Source organism: Camponotus vicinus, unplaced genomic scaffold (assembly GCF_025532165.1).
Source record: "Camponotus vicinus isolate PSW18456_S1 unplaced genomic scaffold, iyCamVici1.0 SCAF_13, whole genome shotgun sequence".
NCBI classification, from domain to species: Eukaryota; Metazoa; Arthropoda; class Insecta; order Hymenoptera; family Formicidae; genus Camponotus; species Camponotus vicinus.
In genome coordinates this window covers 13216282-13241690 of record NW_028141949.1, presented here as the reverse complement: position 1 = coordinate 13241690, position 25409 = coordinate 13216282, and the positions used below count along the sequence as shown (strand labels likewise).

The following is a 25409-nucleotide window of genomic DNA, read 5'->3' as shown; positions in this document are numbered from 1 at the left end:
GAGACCGGAAGCGATTCTGGTCAGGTACCGTGACCAGAAAGAACGTGCACCACCACCACGTTCCATCCGCACGGAAACTATACCTCACGCATGCATACGTAGAGAAGATACGACAGGTGGGGCTGCATCGTGAAAGGTCTCTTCTTAGCGAGATGAAGCCACAAATAGCCCAAAACGAAACGCGATCAAAATGATGAGAGAAATTCCAACAAGCTTCTTTCTCCGCTTCAAATTTACAGGCGAGTGACGTGCGACGATTTCGCGAAGATAACCGATAAGACAGCTTAATCGGTCGTTACCTTCTGGATCGAGAAGCCTCGTAACGCCGTACTCGCGCTCGGCGACGTAGAAGACCCGATCGAGCCGCTCGCGCGGCTGACTCGAACGCGCGGTTCTCCAATCGACGAGATCCGGTCGATTCCGATGGAGAAGAGCACTGAAGGCCAAACCGTCGCGCCAGGAACCGGTGAAGTCGGTCACCCGGACGCCGGGGTATCGGGCGGTCGATCGTCGGGCCCATCTCAGAAGAGCCTCGCGCGCTGTCACGTTCGGTTCCTGACCGTGCACTATGTCCGATATCTGTAAACAGAAGAAAAGGACGTCGAAGATAAAATCTCAGTTCCTTGACATAATAAAACAATTAGTATAATATAATAATTTTTTTTATTTTAATATCATTATAATTCCTTAAGAAATAGATATTTTGTATCGATATGTTGATTCGTCTTCCGATATATCATTTTGTATTTTCTTTTTGCGATAAGTAGAAAAAATTTCTAATAATTTCTCTTTCTCTCTCTAATATAATATTTTTAAAATTTTAATATAATATATATTTTTAAAATTCTAATATAATATTTTCTCTCACTAATATAATATCTTTGAAAATATTAATGTTTAATTTCTTAAAAAATAGTAATCTCTAATATAATAATTTTTTTAAAATATTTTTTATCGATATATATATATTAATTCCTTTAATATATCATTTTATTTTTGAGGTAAATAGAAAAGAATGAATTGAATAAAATATATGCTATAAATGTTCATAAAGGCTTTTTTAAAAAATAGTAATCTCTAGAAATCTTTGATAAATATTCGATGGACATTTAATATTGCATTAGAGAACGCACTAGTGGTTTAATTAAAAATTATCAAGCATGAAATCGTTAAATGCATTCGTAATCTTCCATAATTACAATTTCGAGTTTGACATTAATAGAAACTGAACGCTGCAACCTTTCAAGAACTATTGACATTTTGCTAAGCGGCCGGCGCCGAGGAAATTGGTCACGACTTTAATCGTACGATTTTAATTAAATGTAATTAAATTTTAATTTTATATTTATTTTAAATTTATTAAAATGTAAAAATACATACATATACATATATATGTATGGAGCAAAATAATTTCAAAAAACGGCTCTCACTTGAATGCGTGAATTATTATGTGTATTAGAATAGTTCAGTTTCTCACGTCTTTCTTTATTTTTAACGTCAGGAGTTATCTTATCACATATATACATGCGTTACATCGTACCTATATACATCTCCTTCCTGTATTTTCCCGAGTTACATACTCATCGATTATCAGAAATTACGTATTATTATTACCTAAGGCGTATCTCTCGCTTGCGTTCATTGAACCAACGCTATTATCTTGCTCACATTTTAATGCACGTGAAAACAGAAAACGATAAAAACATTCATGGTATTCTCTCTTCGATGGAAGAATAAAATCTTTAAAACATGCGTTGTGTTTTAATAATAGCGCAACAAAATTTCCGTTCTCAGGATGTAAAACAAGGAGAAACAGGACAAGCTTTCTTCTATCTTGCCACGTGTCTTCCATGTTTCATTCATGTTTCTTCAGCTCAGTAATAATATTTTCTCTTGACAAGCAGTACTTGAGAAATAAATAAATCATTCAACTAGAATTTAAAACATATAAAAAATATTTAAAAATCTGATATAAATGTAAAAGAGCGAGGGAAAGAAAAAGAAAGAGAGAGAGATATGAATGAATGAATGAAAAGGAATTTTCTCTCCTATGAAAGCTCTTGGAGATGATGGAATAAATTTATAAATTAATCTGTATCAGATTCCTCTTATAAAATTCTCGGAAATGTTTTTACTATGAACTTATTAAACGATGAAAGAGCACTTGACCGCCTGGCTGATTACCAAACTCGCTCAAGTAATGAAATAATAGAGACAAATATCGTTGGCAATAGACTTGACATTGGTAGCGACTGACTGAAATTGAAATCGCGTCCATTTGAGACTGTCGCTGCTATTGGCATTGATAAAGGTCGATGTTAGTATTCGGGTCATCACAGTTTCTCGCGTTTGCGCGTGTGAGATATGCGTTATTCGAATGACCACAGCCGGCCTGTGCCATCTGTTTCCCCAACCTACGCAATTCGCAGCAACAGGTTGCAGAGGGATGCTGATGCAAACTCTTCGATCGTCGAGGTAATTTCATTTACGGGGTGTCTACTCGAATCTTGTGAAAAAATTCCCTGATTTTCCAGGTATTTTTGTTCAAAATTCCAGGTAAAAAGAATATTTTCAATATTTCTTGGTGCAGCTTCTTCTAAATAAGTTTTTTTATCGCGTTTTTCAATGCTTTTCCCTCATCGAAAAAAAACAGAGCCTTTTAAGTGCTAAATTTGTGTTAAATTAAGCACTAAATTAACGTAGTAAAAAGTGAATAACTTTCGTAAGATAAACATTTTTCATCTGCATAACATTTTCACATTTTTATCACTAAAAATTACGAAGAATATATATTGCATATTTGATTAAAATATTTTGTTAAAAATATATAAACAAAAATAAATATATATTTATATTATAATTATAATAATTTATAGTAACATGTATTTATAATTTTAAACATTACAATTCATTCATTGGCTTGTCGATTGCTTATAATATGAGAGGAAAATTATCAAGGAGAAATTTCTTTAAGAAATTTCCCGAGTCCCAATAAAATTCCATGAGAATTCCCTGATTTCTCCAGGTGCGCAAGAAATCCCTGAGAATTCCAAGGGATAGACCCTGATTTATAGTATGTCGGTTGCCATAAGTGACCACACTTTCAACGAAATTGGCTACCGTGTCTTCTAAACTTGATCCTCGTGGATCTCATGTTGAGTAACGTCAAAAGCAGTTATCGACAAATAAGTAGAAACCACATTTTCGCCGACTTTCGTTGTTCATGCGCCGCTACAATTAACATCGCGTTCGTCCAGATTGAGTGATGCGATGAAAATAATGTATCTCTCGCCGAGTGTTAATTTCGCAGAAGCGAAATAACGGATTAAGAGCAGAACGGTAATAGAGCTAACGCGGTAAGCGTTCCAATCCTAATTAAGGCGACGCGTCCGTTACGAGAGAGAGTGTTTCTTTTGGGAGAGCGTTTAAGTCGGGCATTTTTACGAGACGAGTTCCTTTTCCCAGCTCTCTGCAATGTTCATGGAAAAATTATCACGCTTGCCTTACTTTCAGCTACGCTCACCAGATATAGGTACTTGCTCAGAGGATATCTCTAATAATTACATCGAAATTGTCAATTGTTGTAATACCAGCCTTCTCGATCGAATACAGTGTTTGATTTAAATGTATACACTCAGTTATTTTCTTTAAATAATAAAATTATAAAATGTATTTGAATAGAAGTTATTTTGTTTAAGATTTACATAGATATTATTTTATCATTTATATTTTATTTTTTTAAGATTATAATAAATGTGTATCTTAAACAAAAATTTTAAATTATTTTTTTGTTTTCCGTGACAGTTTTATTTTTTCAATGGAATAATATACCTATTTATTGTAATTTTATAAAATACTTTATGGCATATTCGATAATATGCATAAATAAAAATTAATAAATAAGTAAAATAGCTGTATTATTCTCTTGAAAAAAATATAACTATCATAGACAATTAAAATAAATTTTCATGTAAGTTGCATGTTAAGGATAAGATCGATTTTCTTAAACTAATAACTTTTATTCGAAATATTTTTTATACTAACTTCATTATTAAAAAAAAAATAACTGAATGTATACACTTAAATAAAATACACTGTATCTAGTAAATATTAATAGAAGAACCTCTCGACAATTTTCCGCGATAATAATCGCTTACCCGGACAGTTTTCGGTTTCGTTGGAGCATGTCGAGTTATGGCCGTCGTCGACAGACTGGCGGCTTCCTGGAGGTACCTCGGATGAGCGCGTTTCGTCAGGTCCTCGGCGACGCTGCGCTCCTCGCCGCGCGTAAGAGTCGTCGTTTTACGAACGATGCGAGTGACGATGCGTTTTGTGCCGTTCTCACCTCGTCTCGACGTCTTCGTCGATTCGATCGACGAACCTGCGAGCGAGCGAGAACGATCGTTCGAGAGACGAACCGTTGAGCCGAGCAACAGTTTCGCGCTCGATCGAGCTTGGAAGAGGATTCGTTTGACGATGCGCTGACTTTAAGCGATCGCTGTCGAACATCGAGGCACAAATGTGCCTACAACTGCTTATTTTCCAATTTTCCTGAGTTGTGTTCGCAATATCATCAATATCTATTGGTAAGATTGCACGAGATACCAAGACAAAATTTTTAATTAATTGACGAGACTAGGATATCAAGACTAGGATTATTGGTCTTGTCTGTCAAGATTATTGATTTTTAAAAAAAGTTAATATTTATATTTGTAAATTAGAAATGAGGACAATCATTATATTGTACGAATTTTAAAAAATTTATTAAATAAAAACATTTATATCAATATAAAAACAATTTTATTTATATATAAAAATATTTATTACTTATTTAATTAAATGTATTTAATTAAAATAAATAATAAATCTCTCTCTATAAATTTATTTAATTTAATAAATTTAAAAGCAATTAATACAAAATAAATAATATAAAATAATATAAAATAAATAATATAATATTTTTTCATAATTATTTAGGAATACAAATCTTTGCGTACAGCACATGTATGCAATTCTCTAATTATGTATGTGAACCGCATTTGCATTCTGGCATGGCATTTGTATGCAACTGCCTTTTCGTAAAGATAACGAATACGTAAAGTATTTTGTGTGGGAAATAAACGAATGACAAATAGTAGTAATTATCTTAAATTATTATATATTAAAGATTAGATTAAATATTATTTTAAACAATTGTTCAATATTAGATAAAAATTGTTAATAAAATCGAAACAAGATAATGCAATGCAACGATTTTTATTTTTCCTATAAAGTTTAATTCGAACACAAAACAAGATTTAAGTTTTCGAAAATGTTCAATAACAATACTTTTACGAATATTGTCTTTGAATCTTGTGCAACCTTACAGGTGTGTCTTGGTCTATCTTTATCCAGTAAGAAAATTATCTCCATTTAACTTCGCAAAATACGGTAAACAGCAATTGAATTTAGCCGAGTGAGGTAGACGTGCTTCTTTAAGTCACGGTGATGTAACAGCTCATTACACCTCGTTGAGAAAAGATCCCACAGAAACATTGGAGAAAACCATTACACACCAAGTATATCGATATATCGGACACTGTTGCAGTAATTTAAATCGGAAGTGCGTAATTCCATTGAAAATTTCATATATCATATTGCAATATTTTTATCCCTCTCCCTTCATTATATTTATTTATTATATATTCCTCTTCATTATATATTTATTTTCATATTTATTTTATTATAAAAATAAATTTGGTTGAGTCTTCTCATCGCGAAAAAAACAAGCGGTCTTAATTGTGTTTATACCCCTCTTCATAATTTCTCATTGTCTCGGTAAAGACCAATTAATCGAAGATAACGATCATTCTCAGAGAGATTACTTTTGAGCTAATTGCTAATTAGTACTCGCAAAATAGTCACGATTCCTCCGAGGAATCCAGCCGAGTCTCTTTCCTAGAGCGTTCCTGTCAGCGCGAATCGTCAACACGAATCCTTTCCCTGTTCCTCCTCGATTTCGAAACTCTACCTAAGACCTCGGTAGACAATCGGCGCTTCGTGTGCACAGCTCGCAGATCGTCGGCGGAGCGCGATCCCGTTGGACTGGGTGAAACGCCAACGTCACGATTGTCGTCCTCCCTCGTGCCTTGCACGAACAGTCTGCCTCCCTTGCTGAATCGATAGATGGACATTTTTTTTCGTCGATCACGAGACGAGTATCGCCCGCACGTGCTTATCTCTCTCCTCTTGCCCTTTCTCCTCGGACCGAGAGTCGTTCAAACCGCGACTCGTCCCCGAGCTACACAATTGCTTCATTTACATACGCGATACACAACACCATCGCTCGCACCAGGCTGCTCGCTGTTTGTATTTTCCTTTGAATACCATGTCGGGCCGCGTTTAATTAAATGGAACCCAGTATTTGCCAGGATTACGTTCAAACATCATGTAACAATAGTTAGTGATAATAACAAAGTATCATTAGCTCGTATACTTTTTTATCGCCTAAGTATGACTTTCAACTTTTTGCCCAATGTTGACGTAGAATAAAAATCAAGGAGCTACATTCTAATTCAAACATGTGACGAGAAGATCAAAGATTATTTTTTGACGTTTGGAATCAAGGGAAAATCGACGCCTGGAACGAACCGAAGAATACGAGCTACAGTCAAGGTGATACCTTTCGCCTCTATAGCAATCTTCTGAGACCATTTTGGAGCATTTTCAACAGTCATAAAAATGTAGTCACTCTTAATAGCACCTCGCCGGTGATCCCGGCAGAGTCGAGTAACTGTAGCTCGTTCGCGCCGGCACGTTAACCAGGCACCGGGCGTCGTAAAGCGGAACCGCGCCGGTTAGAGACAGCGAAACAGACTGGTGCGAATGTTATGACAGTTCAGCCTCTCTCTATCTTTCTCTTGGACGACACGGACCCGCGAAAGATGGTCGGCGCGCACTCGTCATCGTCCCTCGTGAACCACCTAAACTGAAGCGAACTGACACCTGACCACGCGCGACGCGAAACCGCGAGCACTAACGAGGACGAAAAGGCAACGACGACGGCTACGACGATGATTGAAAATGATCTGACTGACGACGGACGAGTAGACTCTATGCGCGACGAGCCGGACGATCGCCGCGTAGCATCCGGCCGTCGTGGCGAGAGTAGGCCAACGAAATGCGCACAGGTGAGAGACGTCTCTCCCCCTCTCCTCACCGCCGGCACCTCTGCTCTCCCACCTTTTTGCCATCACCACCCACCCACCTGGCGTTACCTCGCGCTTCGCCGCACCTCGTCGCGTAGCGCACCATGCGATGCCTTTATCGCCCTCCTGTCCCCCCTTTACGTATGTCACTGATTGAGAATGAATTTACAATCATTGTTTTTTTTCTCTTTATTTTGACCAGATTATTCTGATATCAATATTTAAAAAAGTGAAAAAAATAGAGCGTCTACTCAAAATTTGTAAAAAAATTCCTTGAAAATTCCCTGATGAATTCTTCCAGATTTTTTTTATTCAACATTCTAGGTAAAGAGAATTTTTCTAGAGATTTTTTGCATGCAAGTCTTTTATTGTATGCGTTCTCTAATGCTTTTCACTCATATAAAAAAAATAAAATGCTACTTAATATTAATGAATATTAAATTTAAAAATGTATTCGAAAAATTAAATAGGTAGCTTTCTTAAGATAAACTTTTTTATTATTAAATATTTCAATAAAAAATATATTCTATATTTTGTAAGATATTAATTATATAAACAAAGATAGATAAATATATATTTATAATATATATTTCAAATATTTTAATATTTAATTACTTTTATATAATTCACAATTTGGCCAATTGCCATTATAATATGTAAGCAAAATTATCAAAAGGAAAATTATTTTTTAAAAAATTTTCCTAAATTTCAATAAAAATTCGTGAAAATTCCCTAATTTTTCTAAATATCAAAAAATCCTTGAAAATTCCAAGTTCTTCATGTTTCTCCGTTTCTTAGGAAACAGAAATCCTAAAAAATCTTTTTAAAATTTGCACGTCTTCTTCTATCATTTTTTGCTATCGTATATTTGGTATATAATTATTTTTACGTCAATTCAAAAAAATATCTTTCAACGATATTATTTCCTGAAATTGTATTTTTCCAGCGAAAGAGAGATCATAGATTGCGTTATTAATGCACTCCGTTGTACATCGAGCCAATCTCTTCTGGATCGCGCATGCGTCCTCGATCGATCGACTTCACGTGCACCGGAGCTTCCTCCTTCTCCTCGTCGTCCGGACGTCATCGTCGCACACGTCCTTCCTCCTTTTCCTTTTCTAGAGATTTCGCGTTCCACCGACGTGCAAACACGCGCGCGAGTTACATGTATACACATATTTTTCCGCGACCCACGACATTCCGTCAGGGTCTCGAACGGTACCGTGCATAATTCACGCGTGAGCGGTGGCGTTGGTTATCTCGATATCAAGGTCGAGCCACGATCGGGAACGCGACCTTGATAAAGACCGAGATTCCTTCGCGACAGGCCTAAAAAGGAAGCGGAGCGAGCGATCCTTGCGTCTTGGTGACATCACGAGCCAAGAGAGCTCGAGTTCGGTGGACGTCTGATAAGCGCCGCGTTAATAAATACAATTATGATAACGATAAGAGTATGAAAATAGAAGAGGGCCATGAGAATCAAACGCAAGATATACTGTTCGCATAAACGAAAACAAAAATCGTTAGATATCTCTGTAGCTGCTTTTTAAAGTAGTCAAAAAATGCAAGACTATTCCACAGATGAAGATATTCCAGAGATGTTTTAAGATGTCTTTTAACGTGAGTTGTTTAAGATTCGCAAGAAAATAACACGTCGCAAAAACGTCTTATTACGTATAATTAACTCGACACAAAATATGCAGATATTCTAGATACTCTATGCGGAAACTTGAAGTATACTCCTGATGCAAATGTCATTTGCATCAGCTGATACGTAGGATTTCTAACGAGCAAACAATCTCGTCGTTTTTGGAAAGAGGCGTGGGTCCCTGTTTTGGGCCGCACATTCCGAATCGATTGTAAGTGCTTAGAAATGTAACGAGCAAAGTCTTTATGCTAATAAATTGCGTGGCGAATTAAGATCAATAAATCGTAAATTGACATCGATACGCTTTTGATTCTGGACCAAACGCGGTAATGTTGATCCGAATGAGATAATTACGTAGATCCCCTCCCTCCTCCCTTTTATGCTCGAGGACGATTGAGATAATAGGATAATGGAAAATCGATGTCGTAATTGCTGGCAGTAAAAAAAGAGACTTCCTCGATAATTTACTTCTTCTCGTTAATTTTCCTCGATTTTTATCGTAACTGCGGAAGCAAGTTTTAATCCCACGATCCAATTTTGCATCGCCAACTATTTCGAGCTCAGAGACTAATTGCGATGGAGATATCTCATCCTGTCGTTTTCTTTAAAATACCACAGATATTGTATCGAGTACAAACAACCTTTCTTTAGGAAGGAAAGGCAACCTACTTGTGCAGCTTTTTATTCTCTTCCTATCCTGAGGGGAGTGTCCTGCATCTATCGAACCAGGATACGCGACACACGCATGTATAAATTATTTGTAATAAAGTATCTTACAAGATTTATATCGCATGAAAGGGGGACATGTCTCTATATATATATAGAGAGAGAGAGGGGGAAAGAGAGAAAAAAAATCTTCTACATGATTAGATATTTCATTAATATTAGATTAATCCGACTAGTCAACTAAGATGATTAGAAACAAATGCGGAAGCGAGAATCAGAATTCTCAGACGCTGATGTACACGCGCCGATTCCGACCGATACGGCGCACAATCGAGCTTTCATTGCAAATTTATACGCGTGCCGGCACTTAGGAATAAGGTCAATGGCCCCTGGTGGGTCCTCGGAAAAAAAGGATCCCAGGGAAAAAATGATAAGTAGCAGCGAACGAGAAAGCTCGGTAAATAAAAATAAAAAAATAAGTCAAAATTATAGCGATTGATTGGAAATTATTCCAATTAATTAATATTGGATGTATAATAAATTGCAGAATAATTTCCAATATTAAATTAATATTGGAAATTATTCTGCAATTTATTATACAGGATATCGAATCTAAATATTAATTTCGTGTGTGTGGGAAACTAAGAAAAATGTCCTTTAAAGATTTGGTCGGTTTTATTTCGTTTTAAAAAAAATCGCAAAAAACAAACAAAAAAAGTTTTTAATAAGAAATATAAAATGATGTTAAAATTATTAGGTTTATGAAGGAAAATATAATATAAAATGAAAATTGTAGAGTATAAAATTAAGAGAGTGAAAATTAAAATTCTTCTGAAAGAAAATTAGAGAATTGTAAATAAATACGTGAAATTATTGTACCCTGTTTATTTTAATTTAATTTGTTTATGTTTATACATTTATACATTTTGAATAGTATCTTCATTAAGGAAATTACAATATGAATAAATAAATAAATAAATAATAATAAATAAATGAAAAAAATAAAACATTTTTTCTGATTTTCTCTAAAATGAAGCAAAAATGAGAAATCTCTAAAAGACTTTTGTTCTTAGTTTATCTATTAATTTCCGGAAATTTTGACATTTAAATTCAAGACTTTCTACATTCTTGATAAAAGTGACACGTGTTTTGACGTGTCAATCTTAATCGAGAATATGCAAAGTGTCTCTCTTCAATCGCATATAAATATTTTGACAGACAATTAAATGAATGTTGTAATGCACTTTTTCACAAAATCATCAAATAATATTCGGCCATATCGAATTTTTGCATCAGTTGCAATATAAAAATGATAATTGTAAAGCTTTATGTTAATTGCAACGATCACAAGGCGGATATGAAGTCATCGCCCGAGGCCACTTGATTTGTTCCGTCGTGGCTTCTGCCGTTGTGGGTACGCTAATTCGTTGCCTTTGGTGCAAAGATGGAATATAATTCAGCTGTAATGTGCACAGTGCATCGTGTACGTGCACCATGACTTAGACGGGTATACCTCTTTTACACAATCAAATTAAGAAATAAGAAAGTAACAACGGACGAATACAATGAACAATTTCTCCCCAACAATAATGACATCGGGAAAAGCTCATAAATAAGCAAACAAGGTATTTAAATTTAAATAATACAGCTATTGTATATGTACGCTATCGGAATATATAATATTAATACGAATTATTTACACATTACTAGAATATGTAACGTCAATATTAAATCTCTGCAATGTGTGTGAGTGTCGGTCCAACTTTCACTCTCATTCGTTCGTTAAGATAAACAGGTCGTTAAGATAAATTAAAGATTACACCATCAATCGGTAGTCAAAAATTCTGAATAAACAGTCCCATGCAGTTACGACGTATATGTGTGAATGTCGTCTCCTTGGAAATCAATGGCAACGATCCCAGACAAGCCTTCCCTCGCGTGAAAGAGAGTGAAACTCGTAACCAGCATCGAAGAAACCTGTACTTACGGACCCTGAATGATTTCGCACACAGGTGAATGATGTCACTCGTAATAGCGTCATCATCGAAACATTCAGCGCATATAAAGGTGTTATTTAAGAGAGCGCCATGAAACGAGACTATTAAGTTTTATCGCGAATATTTTTATTCTTGAAAAAAAAAAAAAAATAATAAAATAATAAAATAAAAAATCTGAGATATCAAAAATTCTTTATCAGATAATTATTAAACGGAAAATATAACTTTCCAGAGCAAAATTCTTAATATTTCTCACTAAGAAGGAAGGAAATATTTCACAAGATAAAGGTGCGTAAAAAGTACAATTTTCGAGACGAAACAGTGAAGGAAAAAATTTGCATCTATAGCAAAATTATATTTATCGGAAATGACGAACCTCGAGGCGATGGATAAATTGCACAATTGATTAGCGAAGGCCTTCAACTGCATCTACCCTGCGGAACTTAATATTGCGCCTCGATGTTTTTTTTCCAACGATCGTTTTATTGCCAATTCCACCCACGCAAATTTATTGCCGAGCAAAACATCGCGCTTATACGCACTTGCGTACGACCAACAGCACGTAAGTACAACGTGTGTTGAAATTATCGCAACTCTCTTTCAAATAAGTTAAATCGAGTTTTCCTCATTAAAAAACCTTGAATAGCTCGATTCAGTCACAAAGTATCCTACTACATATATATACATAATTACGTTCACAATGAATCGTGTCGCTGCACAGATCGGAGGCCACAACTTAGACATGTGAAAATTAGCAAGGTGAGCTCTTAATATTCATGGCACAAACTCCATCTCCGAGATCTTCGATAAAAAGGACATTGGCACGGGGCCAGGGAGAAAAACCGTCGGCATAATAAATCCTGCTTTTATTTTAACCACAGAAATACTTCGCAACATCAGTTGACAGATAATGCAAGTATATAATGCTAGTCACGTTATACATTGCGTCTACTTTATCAGGAAAGATATTTATTATCTTATATATATTTTTAAACAAGTAAATAATTCTACTCAATAAAATCTAGACAATATTTTCTCAGAATACTACTCAAATTTCCTAAAGAAACTTCTTGAAATTCTCTGATTTTCTAGATATTTTTGTTCAAAATTCTAAATAAAAATTTTTTAGTTCAAAATAAGTCTAAAAGTTCTTTCTAAATTCTTTCTAAATTAAGTTTTTTATTGTATACGCTTTCTAATATTTTTAACTGATACGGAGAAAAAAGCTACTTAAGTTTCAAATCAGATTTGTGCAACTGAAAAAAAATTGAATAATATTTGTAAAATATTTTTCACTACATAATATTTTCATTTTTTTATCATTAGAAATTATAAAGTATGTTTATTGCATATTCAATATTTTGTTAAGACAGTGAATATATATATGTTTTAAACATCTAATTCACAATTTGAATTATCAGCGGATTGCTTATAATAGAACAAAATGATCAAAGAAAGAATTTTTTTTTTAAATTCCCTGAGTCCCAATAAAATTCCATGACAATTTTTCCTAATTTTCCCAAATATAAAAAAAATCCTTGAAAATGCCAGATTTTCTAGGAGAGTGTTTACATTCGAAGATTAAAAGTCCAATCTACTCTAGCAGCATGAAAAATTGATGATTTTTAGAATTTTTTGTAAATATTAAAAATTGGTCTTTTTAGCATTTTACATGTATTTTTATTGATGTTTAAGCAGTCAGTAATTTTACATCTTGAATATTTAGCCTTTTTTTAATCAATACGAACCTCTGCGCACAATATGTTTAAAAACGATCATCCGACATGCTCCTCGTATTTAAGATGAAAAAACTCGATCTAATTTTATATACTATATTTCGTACGATATTTTTTAGATATTGAACCTAATTAGAATTAAAAAATTAATATTTAATATTATATTTCTGTCATTCAAAAGAAATAAAAAAATTTCAATAAAATTTAAATATCTATAATTTTTAAATAAAAAACTTCAAAAATATTAATTTCTTAAAAATCAATTTTTGCATATTATTAGGTTAGAGACTGGGCTCTCAAATCCTCCAATTCCGAATATTGAAAGAAAATATAATTCAATAATTCATGAACACTGAGTGAAATAGAGATAATGAAACAATTTAAATACGCACGGGATATTAATGGGATTTTCTTTATTCATGAATGAATCTGTATAGGACTTGATTGTGGCCATTCAAATGGAAATAAAATGGAAAAAAACTGAGAGTTCATTTATTCGCTCGATGTAATTCAAACGTAATTCTCTGTTAATATTTAATATTCTGATCTTCAAGAGATAAGAAAATTTCAGCAAAATTGAGAAATATCTAATTTTAAAATAAAAAACGTTAAAAGAATTTAATTTCTAATATTTAGAAATTTAATTTTCAATATTCTTCAAAAAAAAATTCTAAAAATTTTTCATAGTGCTATAAACTAGATCCTTAAATTAAATTTCCCAAATTTGAATATATATTTTGAGAAAAGAAATATATATTTCTCAATAATTCGTGAACTCTGAGTAAAATAGAGATAATGAAATGATATAAATAATTCAAGTTCGCACATATAAAAAGAATTTTCTTCGTGAATGAATTTGTACAAGAGTGGGCATTCAGGTGAGAACCAAGTGGAGAACCGAGAGCTCATTCATTCGTAATTCAGGTGTAACTACCTGTACGAGCCATCTGTGTTTAACGAAGCGATCGTCTTGGCAAATCGTCGGTAAAGCAGAAAATAACGCATAATTGTACGCGATTGCGTAACCACTTTGGTTCCCAAACACATCATCTACACATCTCAAGATGATGATCATTTTAGGGGATGCAAATGATCGACTTACCTTGCGTCGCCATCTCTGCGGCGCAAAAGAAAAGAAAATTCACTATTAGAAGGGTGAACTACTTATGGCGTTAAGATTAAACATAAAACTACGTTTTTTGCGGTTCATTGATATAATCGGATCGATAGATACGGATTTATTTACCCTGATATTGATAGCCATACAAAATTAAAGAGATTATATAATAATTTTTTCATATAATATATTCTCAAAAAATACGCTCTTCGAACATTAAAATCTTTTCTACACTTATTATGAAGCGCTCTGATTAACAAAGAAAGGAAAGCGTATATGTTTCGGATAAAATACAAACTAAGAGACCTCGTTGTAAAATACTCTTCCTTTCAATTAGCACCAAATGCGTCTAGTGAGGGAGATGCAGAAAGATGAGTAAAACGCAGGCAAAAAAAGCCACAAAAAAAGATACAAAAAACACAGAGATGCAAGCCATCATTCCTTGCGTATTTCGAATTTATATCTGGAATTTCTGACATGTAATTTTCTTCCTGCACCGCAATTTTCTGCAGGCGCCATCGGGAAGAGCAAACACTAGTCGTCTTTATATCGCTCGCGTAACTCGGTTACTCGGTTCGCGCCTTCGCTCAACTTTTTTGCGGCTCCTTTAGAAAGAAACGCGGATGATCCCTCTCGTTGGCATAAATGCGCCTTCTGCATTTATCGCGAACCGCACACGGTAGCGCGATTCGCCATCAAAAGAAATATTCATGAGCGAGCACAAGACGCCGCGCTTCGAGACTCGCGCGAGCGTTTCGAGATTTGCCGATATCGGGATGTATCGGGAGATCCGGACATTAACGCCTTTATTTAGTTATGCGTGTTCGTCTCGGTAGAAATTGTAACGAAAAAATTAAATCGATCGAGATCTATGAAATCGAGAGTATTTTTGAAAGGGATTTTTGGATCTTAATTAATCGCGTTAGTATTAAGAGCCCAATCTATTCTAGCAGTATGAAAAATTGATAATTTTTATAAATTTTTTTAAGAATATTTTTTTGACGTTTTACATGGTTTTATTAATATTTGAATAGTACATTAGTATTTTTAAATCTTTAATATTTAGCTTTTTTTATTAAAAATGCGAAAATACTCTGCGTATCATGTTTAAAAATTTATAGTTCAAAAGAGATTCATTATACTAAATTCATTATACTTTTATAGTTCATGCTATTCATTATACTATAATTGTGTGAAAAAATTCGATCTAATTTTATTTCGTAAGATATTTTAGAGATACTAAATCTAATTTCATCAGAAAAAATTGAAAAATAAATTTTAAATTTATATATTTTAATTGTGCTGAAATTTTTTTATTTCTTGAAGATTAGAAAAATTAAATATTAATTTTTAAAATTCTAATTAGGTTTAATATCCTAAGTTATAATATAGAATAAAACTAAACGAATTTTTTCATTTCGAATAATTACACAAAGCAAAATATATCATACTGTCACTTTTTTAACACATGCAAAAGCTATTATTGAACAAAAATGTTAAATAATAAAGAGAATAAAATATACAATTTAAACATCAATAAAAATATATGTAAAATCAATTTAAAAATATATACATATAAAATGAAGAAGATCAATCTCTAATTATATTCTTTAATCCCAAAATTCTTAAAAATCATCAATTTTTCTAATATTAACTAGAGAATACTGGATCTATCTATCATTGTCAGTTTTACATAAACCTAATTACACTGTAAAAAATTGATGTTTAATATATTACTTTCTTCATCTTGAAAATTAAAAAAAAATGTCAGCAAAATCGAAATATCTAATTACAAGATAAAAAACGTCGAAGAGATCAATTTTTAACATGCTTCGAAGAAAAATTCCCAAGAATCATCAATTTTGTTCATACTGCTAAGAATAAACTGGACTCTCAATGTGCACAAACTGCAAAAATAGACGTGTTTTCCTAGATTGAATTTATTTCATGCCGCGGCGTCGCGGGGATTCGGCCGAGCGCGACTTACTCTCGACCGCCGGGGTCCGGCGCGAGACGAGCGGCCGTCCTCGCTTTCGCTTTTCTTTGGCACAATGCACGTGAGCTATATACGTTCGTTTTACCGGCACCTACCACAACGTTACATCGAAAGATACGGGCGATCTAAAAATAACGTTGGACACAACGCACCGGAGATCTATCGCGAGGGTACGCGTGATGCTTGATTAGCGTGCACGCGTCAAGTCACGTCGCTTAAACATCGCCCTCCCGATTGATCGACATGCTTATCGCCGGTGGGACCCGATAGTCGAGCGTTCCAAGCCCCGTTAAAAAGATGAGAAACAAGAAGGAGCATCTCTTGGAAAAGAGATTGTGGGAAAAGCGGAAGTTCCGCATGCATAATATATAAATATCACGTTGTTGAAGGCGAGAGAGAGAGGATAGGTGGAGTTCATCGACATGCTAATAGTCAACCTGTCAAGTTTTATGACACAAGCCACTGGCCGGTGAGATACCAAGTGCAACAGACCGAGAAACGTTTTGCACGCGCGTAAAACGCAACGGGATGAAATTTGCCTCGCTGGGGCAGCATCTAGTCTCGCTACGATGACACAAATTAGAGGTAGAAGACTGGAGAAAGAGAATTCTACGCGAAACCGATGACGAAATGCCGATAGCTAATTCTACGAATTATCTTCCGCTCGAATTATCTTTCCGCGATTTTCTAGGTTTCGAAATAGGAGAATGCATTGCGATCAAAATTCTTTCGAGTGCTTGCTTTCACCGAAACTCAAGATTGGCAAAATTTCACGTTTTTTGGATAAAATCCATGGCAGTAAAAACCAGTATTTTTCCGGAAAAAATCGGCATAAACTAGTCTTTATTAAATTTATTATTTAATATATTATTTATATTAAATAATATATTATTTATGTTAAATAATTTAATATATTATTTATATTAAAATAAATAGAAATTTTTATTGAAATTTATCTGTCAATTGATACATAAAATTAAAAATAAATATAAAATTTAATAACATTTATATCTCCAAAGTTTTTGTTTCAAAAATTTCACATATTTGAAAGACTATTATTATATTGATTTCATTTTTTAAACTACAATGATTAGTATGATTTCTTAATTGAAGCAAAAAATTTTTTGCATAAAATTATATAAATATATTTTAATGTTACACATTAGTTTTTGCCAGTTTATTTCATTGGATAAAATCCAAAACGATAAAAACCGGAATTGATCATGATTTTCTCGCTCATTGAACTTTTCCAGCCAACCCTGAGCTCTGAGACTTCACAATAATAACTCTAGTACTTTAGACCTTTGGACGACGTATCTGACGTTGCAGTTTGATCGCGTTTGGAATAAATAAAATATCAAATCGACGAAAATGTCAAATCAAAAAAAGAGCTCGCATATCCGTGAAAAGCTTTGCCGCTCGTTTCCTTCAAATTTATTTTCCGCGGAAAGTGACCGAGCGTGGTTTATCATTTCCAATACGAAAGTGTTGCCGCACCTAGTAGAACCAACGTATTCCGTTAGTCCAACGGTACACGCACATGCGAGTACGCAAATGCAAAATACTTGTGACATTACGCCAGCCATATCGCGGCGTTTCATGATGCAAAAGACTATAATGAATATATTGGACGTTATTTTCGCGCAAGCGTCCAGAAAGAACAATATACAGGCTGTCTCGCGAGTATATTATATTAAATTTAAAAAATTTTTCGAGAAACCTCAACCTTTCCTGAATCAAAATTCGACTCGTGTCTAACGTTTTCACGTGATACGGTGTAAAAATCTCGCTATATTTAATTCCAGACTTGTTAAAAATGAAAATGATTGACGCCGCGATTGTGAAAAACTGTTACGTTCTATCGGACACTCTGTATGCATTTCACTTTCTATCGAATTTCACGGCCGACTGGACGCATCATATATAGTCCAACGGACATTGCAGTAAATTACGATGGGCGGTTTCCATCATGCTGACATAGCAGCCGCCTCATTTGCATTATACAAGCTGTGCTCCAGATACTAGGTAAACTGAGGAGAATGACGATTATTTTTAATTATCAAGGCATCAATAATCTCATAATTGCTAAAGGATAATTAAAAATCAAATAAATCGTTTCAGCAAAAATTAAATTCTAAACTCAAAAGGATTTAAAATACTTTTGAATTCCTTGTTCAATATTTTATATGTAAAGAGAAAATCTAAATTTATACATAATACAAAAAAAATTAAAAGGATGTACAATACCGGTTAAAAATATATCACCTTTATGTTTTTTAAAGATAGCTTAATTCAAAGTGCATATATTTCTATCTAGTCACACTTGTTTTAATAGTAGGTACACTGAAAAAAAAAGTAATGTTGAATTAACAACATCAGTGTAATTGAAATTTATTTTATTAATTCAATAACATTACTAATCAAATTAATACATGGTGTATTGATTTGATTAAAAATGTTATTGAATTAATAAAATAAATTCCAATTACACTGTGATGTTGTTGGTTCAACATTATCTTTTTCTTAGTGTATATAAGATAGATTTTTCATTCAATAATGAAAATTGCAACTTAAAAAAATTAATTAAATATATGCATTTTGAATTAGTTATCCTCAAAAAATATAAAAGTGATATACTTTTGGCCGGTACCGTAATAGATATGACAGTGATGGTTCTCTGTTCAATTTTCTCAGGAGATTCTAAAAGATCGGTAATTAGAAAGAAGCGCGAGCGATTCCGGGATGTTCCCGTGAATATCAGATAGACGTAAAACACAGTGTGCGCTTGTACGAGCGCATAAAAATTTACGATGCCGCGATACTCGCACGCTACTGGCAAATTCAGCATAAACCGGAATGCCGTTGTCCCGAGACGCATGGTCGATTTGAAAGGCGGACCATGCGTTAGCTTAGAATACGTCGTTACCGCGACCGTTAACTCGGAGAGGGTCGCACTTGTCCTTACCTAACATTATCGTCGCGTCTCTTAACTGAAATAACCGCGGCACTTACCTGGAAGTGCAGGATGATGGTCCATATCAGGCCCAGGGTGAGCTTCGGGTTACCGTCCACGATGTCTTCCGCCCGTATGTTCACCAGTTTGATCTTCTTGTAGCGTAGAAAATCGAGGGCCATTTGCACGTTTTGCAACATGTGGAAACGCATTCGGCCTCTCTCCCGTGGCTGAAAAGCGCGATCGAATCGTCATTAATTACCTTCTATCGAGGACAATTGATCCAATTGTCGATTACAACTCGACTCAACTAGAGAATTCAATGTACCTTTATACTTCTCGGTATCAAAGACATGGAAGTAACTCGAATTTATAAAGCAAATGTCGCAAGAAACAAGTTCGTGAAGACATTTAATTTAAATGGAAGTGAAAAATGTGACTTTATATAAGCTCGAATATTTTACAAATATCTTTTTCTACTTTTGAAAATTAAATTTTAAAATATACTCACTAGATGTTCGCCAGAAAGCACTTCCAACAGGGAGATGAGGTTGTGACCGTCGCGTAGATCCTCGAATAGATCGCCGACATGTCTGCTCGCCTGCAACAAATTTCAAAGTTCCAAGTTAATTGCCGTTTACGAATGGCACATCTAGCGAGAAAAAGAAAAAAAATATTGATACAACTGACGTAGAGAAGGCAAACCGGAAAGCTAAATGGGAGGACGCATAAGGGTATAGAATCTATTGGCCATGTACTCGTCTAAGCAGTTGCCATAAATAGAAAATGAAAAATCGCAGGAATGTGAGAATGTTTTGCGTATATGTGTATGTATAATGTAAATAATGAAAGCGTGACTATATGAGTTGAATGTATACAGGTATATCGTCGACAACAAATCATAGTTCTATTCGCGCATGACGCAATAAAAACATGCAACGTTGGAAGACGAATATCCAAAATCTTTCAATTACGATATTGTAAATCATGTTATGATAGAATTTGCAATAAAAGCTACAGATTAAGTCTATTCTAATAGTATGAAAAATTGATAATTTTCAGAAACTTTTTTTTTTAATATTAGAAATTGATCTTTTGACGTTTTACATATGTTTCATTGATGAAACAGTATGCCAATATTTTCAAATTTTATATTTAGCTTTTATTTTTTCAATATAAACTTTGCACATAGCATTTAAAAAAATAAATGCATGATATGCTGCTTCTCTTATAATTGTCTGAAATAAACAAACTCGGCATAATTTTATTTCAGACAATATTTTTGAGATATTGAACCTAATTAGGATTTAAAAAATTAATATTTCGTATTTTCCTGATCTTCAAAAATGAAAGAAAATTCAGCAGGAGAAATATTTAATGTTAGATTATTTTCTTTTTTAATTTCTTCAAATTGAAAAATTATGTTCAATATCCCTCAAATATCCTATAGAATAAAACTAGATCACATTTCTTCATTTCAGACATGAAGAGCAGCATATCACATTATCGAAGAGGCTCCTATTGAACAAAAAAGGCTAAACATCTAAAGATTTAAAAATACTGACAGTCTAAATTTTTAAATTATGTAAAATACCAAAAAGCAAAATTAATTTCTAATATTTGTAAAAAATTCCTGAAAATCATCAACGTTTTATATAGAATAGACTGGATCTTTAAAGGAACTAATAAAATTATCGAACCGTCTGAAATCGATGTTTCCCGATTCCAGACACTCGAATTGCGACTACGCACAAAAGCATAAATGCATGCAGATCTACAGACCGGTTTTGAAAATACGCATTAAGCTCGACGCATTCGCTACCATATCGGTTGACCAATGATCAACTCCAACGGTGCAAAGTGAGTGCGTCATCTCAGGCAGGTGTTTATTGGATAGTGGCGCGTTAATGACACTAGTTAATAAGAAAACGCGTTTTGTTGCGAGAGGGGCTTCCTCGTGGATTCAAAAGCGCGATGTATCGCGGTTTGCGCGTTTTACATAGTTTCTTAATTCGCAACATCGCGGCTCACACGAAAGCGGAATCTACCATGTAAACACAACGATAAATCATGCATGCGTGTCATCACGGCCGAGATAGCGAACGAAAATTATAAACTTACGGTGGGGGAACAGCATGGTTGGTTGTTCACAAGGACGCATACGTGTAGGCACGTGTAAGTCTGAAAAAGATAGCGATAAGAACCGTCACCGTGGGTTAGTAAAGAAAATTCGCGCAAACAGGAGCGATCTTTTGGAATCCGAGAATGATGATTTTCAGCACAAACTCTCCCAAGCAAGAGCATAAAATGTTTAAAAGAATGTATTTCCCTTCTATTAAAAATTTCATTATTTATTTCTGTCAAAATGATCGATATTTTTAATCAAAATATTTATGTTCGTGATACAATTGAAATATTTTCATCTCAAGATATTACCCTCCAAAGTCAATATAATTGAATTTTATTAGACTTCATACATGGATCCACCACTCCTGAATGTGCGTCGAGTGTCTTTTGTACAGTGAGTATAAATGTCAAGCGATTGACAGCCCGTCTTGACGTGAGCGAAGCTGAGTACTTTAAAGACAATTTCTTTAATAATAAAAACTGTTTGTTTAAACTGTCAAGAGCCAAAATCTAGCCAGTGAAAAAATAAAGGCAGAACTCTTAACAATTTATAAATACACGCCAGCTTCACGCACATACATTCGCCTTGTATCTACATTTCGTAACCGTGACTAATTGCAATAAGTGTCATGTCTGCACATCTCAAAGGATGATTTCGAGATGATTGCGTTCCAATTTTACGACATTGTGACATTCGTTTCTTTATGTCGCGATTGTGAAGAGGATTAATCGCCGTTTTATCACATCGATGAATATACATGCGAACTCTACAAATATTGACGCGATTCAACCACAAATGTCGCAATGCGTGCACCATATATCATAAAAATGGCAGTCAAGCGGAAACTTGGAAATCTCAAAAAAAAAAGATTGAGTCCAAATTATATACAAATTACATAGATCTTTTCAAGTTTAAAACGTCGTAAAAATCACTTATTTAAAAACGTTTGATTATTATATAAATTTAAATATTATATAATATATAAATTCAATTACTTTTATTTAAAAAAGATATATATATATAATTTTGACTAAATCATTTATTTCATTAATTACAGTAAAATTAAGCAAAGTAGTTTTGAACGTAGTTCGCAAATATTTTCTACATATTAAAAATTTGGTTAATAATAATTACATTATAATTTGCATATTTTTCCTATTAAAACGTGTGTAATAATTAAAACAGGGGCAAAGTTTTCCAAAACTGTTCGCCAACTGTTGGCAAGTTCTGTTTACGTAGAGATAATAAACAACGGATTCCGTCAGTTTTAAAGCCCTATAACTCGAAACGGAAGTATTTCCGGAGCAGAAACTCATAAGAACTTCTTTCGTCTTAAGGACCAATAAAACATGCTTCTGAAATTTACCAGATTTATTAGAGAGGAATCGCGTTTTGTATACAATTCACAAATATGTAACAGATTTATATTCAATAGTTACATTATTATTTATACATATTCATTATTATTTATATATATTCATTATTAATATTCATTATATTTCATTATATTCATTATTCAAATTTATTGCGTGTTTAAAGGCGTGTGAAAAAAATGAAGGAAAATATTGTAGTCACTCTCTCTGCATATAAAGTACCTTTCAACGCTAAAATTGACTCTCATAAAATGACACTGCCTCGTAATTGATGTTCAATTGCCTTAAACAATGTGATTGACTGGGAATTTCACGATTAGTCGCTTCGGGCGGCACGAAAATTTGAAATCCTCGCACGTTCAAGTCACGAGTGATGGGTCGGGCATGCGGTGAAAAGGGCGAGAGCATTATTACGTAGGAATATATCGTCGACTGTCGCGTGACGAGCTTTTCTGACGTGCTGTTTTGGCACGAATGCCACTCTGTCATAAAGGCATTAGAGGCACGGGAGAATAAGACGCGACATGTAACGGTACACGAATGCTTTTACGACACAGGAACGAAAGTAATTATTATTAATCCACCTGCGACCTACGTTCATAATTTTACGTGTATGTTATAAGGATAGTCTTTATAGAGAGAACTGCGGTTGTGACAACCGCGTCTAAAAAGTGATACATTATTGTCATCATTATTACGATATAGTTCCTCGTTATTCCACATTTGTGGTTTGTGTGCTTCAACTAGAACAATTAAAACGTCGCATGGAGATATATTGCTTATTCTTTAAAAAAATCATGTCTTCAATTAAATATATTTCATTAAATATATTTCATAAATATATTTATTAAATATATTTCAATTAAATATATCAATAATTCAATTAAATATATTATTCCAATATATTATTCTTCAATTAAATATATTATTCCATCCAAGTTTCCAATAATGGACTTGAATGTGTTTTTATTTACGTACATCGTAAAAGGAATAGTCAATAATCATGATACGTACCTTGACGTATTTCCAATGCTGCGGGAAACAAAAAAAATGCAACAAATCGATGTAAATACGATAATAATTTACGTATAATTAGGTCGAATGCGTGGGAGAACGCAGCGATTCACTCTTGGTCTTATCGTTATACGTTGACCGCAACATGTCATTATTATAATTATTGTTATGACAAACACGTTGATCACGCAACTTCAAGTAACGCCATTTCCAGATAATGCGCGATTTACACGGATGCAAATATCCCTCTTCGAAGGACCAGCGAAAAACAGCTTTCATCCTTACGCAACATTGGGGCTTGGTTCATTACTCTGTCCTCGGATCGCGCAGATCGTCCACTTCCTGTATCCGTGATTCCGCGAATGTGATATGTACAAGGTCCTACAAAATGTGAAGCACGAAACTGCTATCTACGAAGAGCCATTCGCATAGTTTGTCATCTATCAGCTAGTTGAAATATAGAATATTCAAAAAAATACGTAGCTAAAAGATGCTACGTAGGTTTCAAAAATAAGCATCTCCCGTAATTTTTCGGAAGATATATGATATTTTGAAAAAAAGGTACAAAAGAGAAATAAGTTTTTATTATGCAATTCACTGAACAACAAATAAGTGCACGATATTAATTATTATATAACAGAGCGTATACTCAAATTTTGTAAATAAATTCCTTGAGGATTCTATGATTTTCCAGGTATTTTTATTCAAAATTTCAAATAGAATGAAAGTATTTTTAATTGTAAATTTAAAATAAATTTATTTATTATGTATGTAATTGTTTTAACATAGATGAAATATATTTTAAACCTGAATAATATATATTTGAATATATCTGAATATATTTTAAATAAAAAGTTTTGTATTTTTTATAAATATATTTTAAAATAACTATTTATATATTCAATAAAATATAGATTCTAAATATTAATATTTAATGTCGTCTAAATAATCATAAAATTTAAACAACATATAACAAAATTCTAGAAATATTATAAACTATCAAGAAATGTTGTGTGTATACAATATGTTGTGTTATTTAAATATAAGAAAAATATTTTTTAATGTAAAATAATACAAAAGATAAAATTAATATAAGAGATGCGAGTAAAAATAAAATCAATAAAATTTTAAAATTTAACACAAAATTTATTACAAAAGAGTAAATTTATTAAGTTTTTAAGCTACTAAAAACATTCTTCAGAGTTTGAAAATTAAAGCTATTTCGATTCACATAAATGTTTAACATATATAAAAAATTATCAAAATTATCAAAATTATCAAAATTGTTTAAAAAATTTTCTGAATCTTAATAAAATTCCGATTTTTCAAACTAGAACAAAACTTTTTGAGAATACCAGGTTTTCAAGATTTTTCTCGACAAGAAAAAAAAGTTTATATATCCTGTATAAACTTTTATATTCTCTTATATTTATTCATCGATTAAACTTTTATAAATAATATGATGTATTTCCTTAATCGTGGCATCAAGAGAGAAATCTTTAGAGTTTAGAAGGTACCCTACTCTTCTTGAAATATACGACACGATGAACGTAAGAAAAGAAGGTAGAAAAAGTCGAGAATGTAGGGTGTCGTC

The 25409-nt window shown here is 33.4% G+C and overlaps 1 protein-coding gene and 1 long non-coding RNA gene across 45 annotated transcripts in view; one reads left to right on the top strand and one right to left on the bottom strand.

Annotated features, from left to right (window-relative positions):
- The window catches only part of Shot (dystonin-like protein short stop), a 122226-nt gene that overhangs the window by 53873 nt on the left and 42944 nt on the right, over positions 1–25409 (bottom strand). For 25 of the 44 annotated variants that reach the window (XR_014436498.1, XM_083087450.1, XM_083087451.1 and 22 more), the window contains 5 exons: positions 23816–23833; positions 21422–21481; positions 19812–19901; positions 19360–19530; positions 300–579 (listed from right to left, as the gene is read on the bottom strand). Coding sequence is in view for 43 of the 44 variants with exons in the window: in XM_083087450.1 (XP_082943576.1) it covers positions 300–579; positions 19360–19530; positions 19812–19901; positions 21422–21481; positions 23816–23833 (619 nt within the window). In the remaining variant the exon portion in view is untranslated. Of the gene's footprint in view, positions 1–299; positions 580–4157; positions 4382–6010; positions 6281–6661; positions 7153–19359; positions 19531–19811; positions 19902–21421; positions 21482–23815; positions 23834–25409 lie in introns of those variants that run through there. The other 19 variants (XM_083087462.1, XM_083087467.1, XM_083087482.1 and 16 more) reach the window with 6 other exon arrangements.
- Positions 10575–12518, top strand: LOC145964553 (uncharacterized). Its single transcript, XR_014436504.1, has 4 exons — positions 10575–11126; positions 11212–11513; positions 11731–12060; positions 12220–12518. It is a non-coding gene; the product is annotated as an uncharacterized LOC145964553 (long non-coding RNA).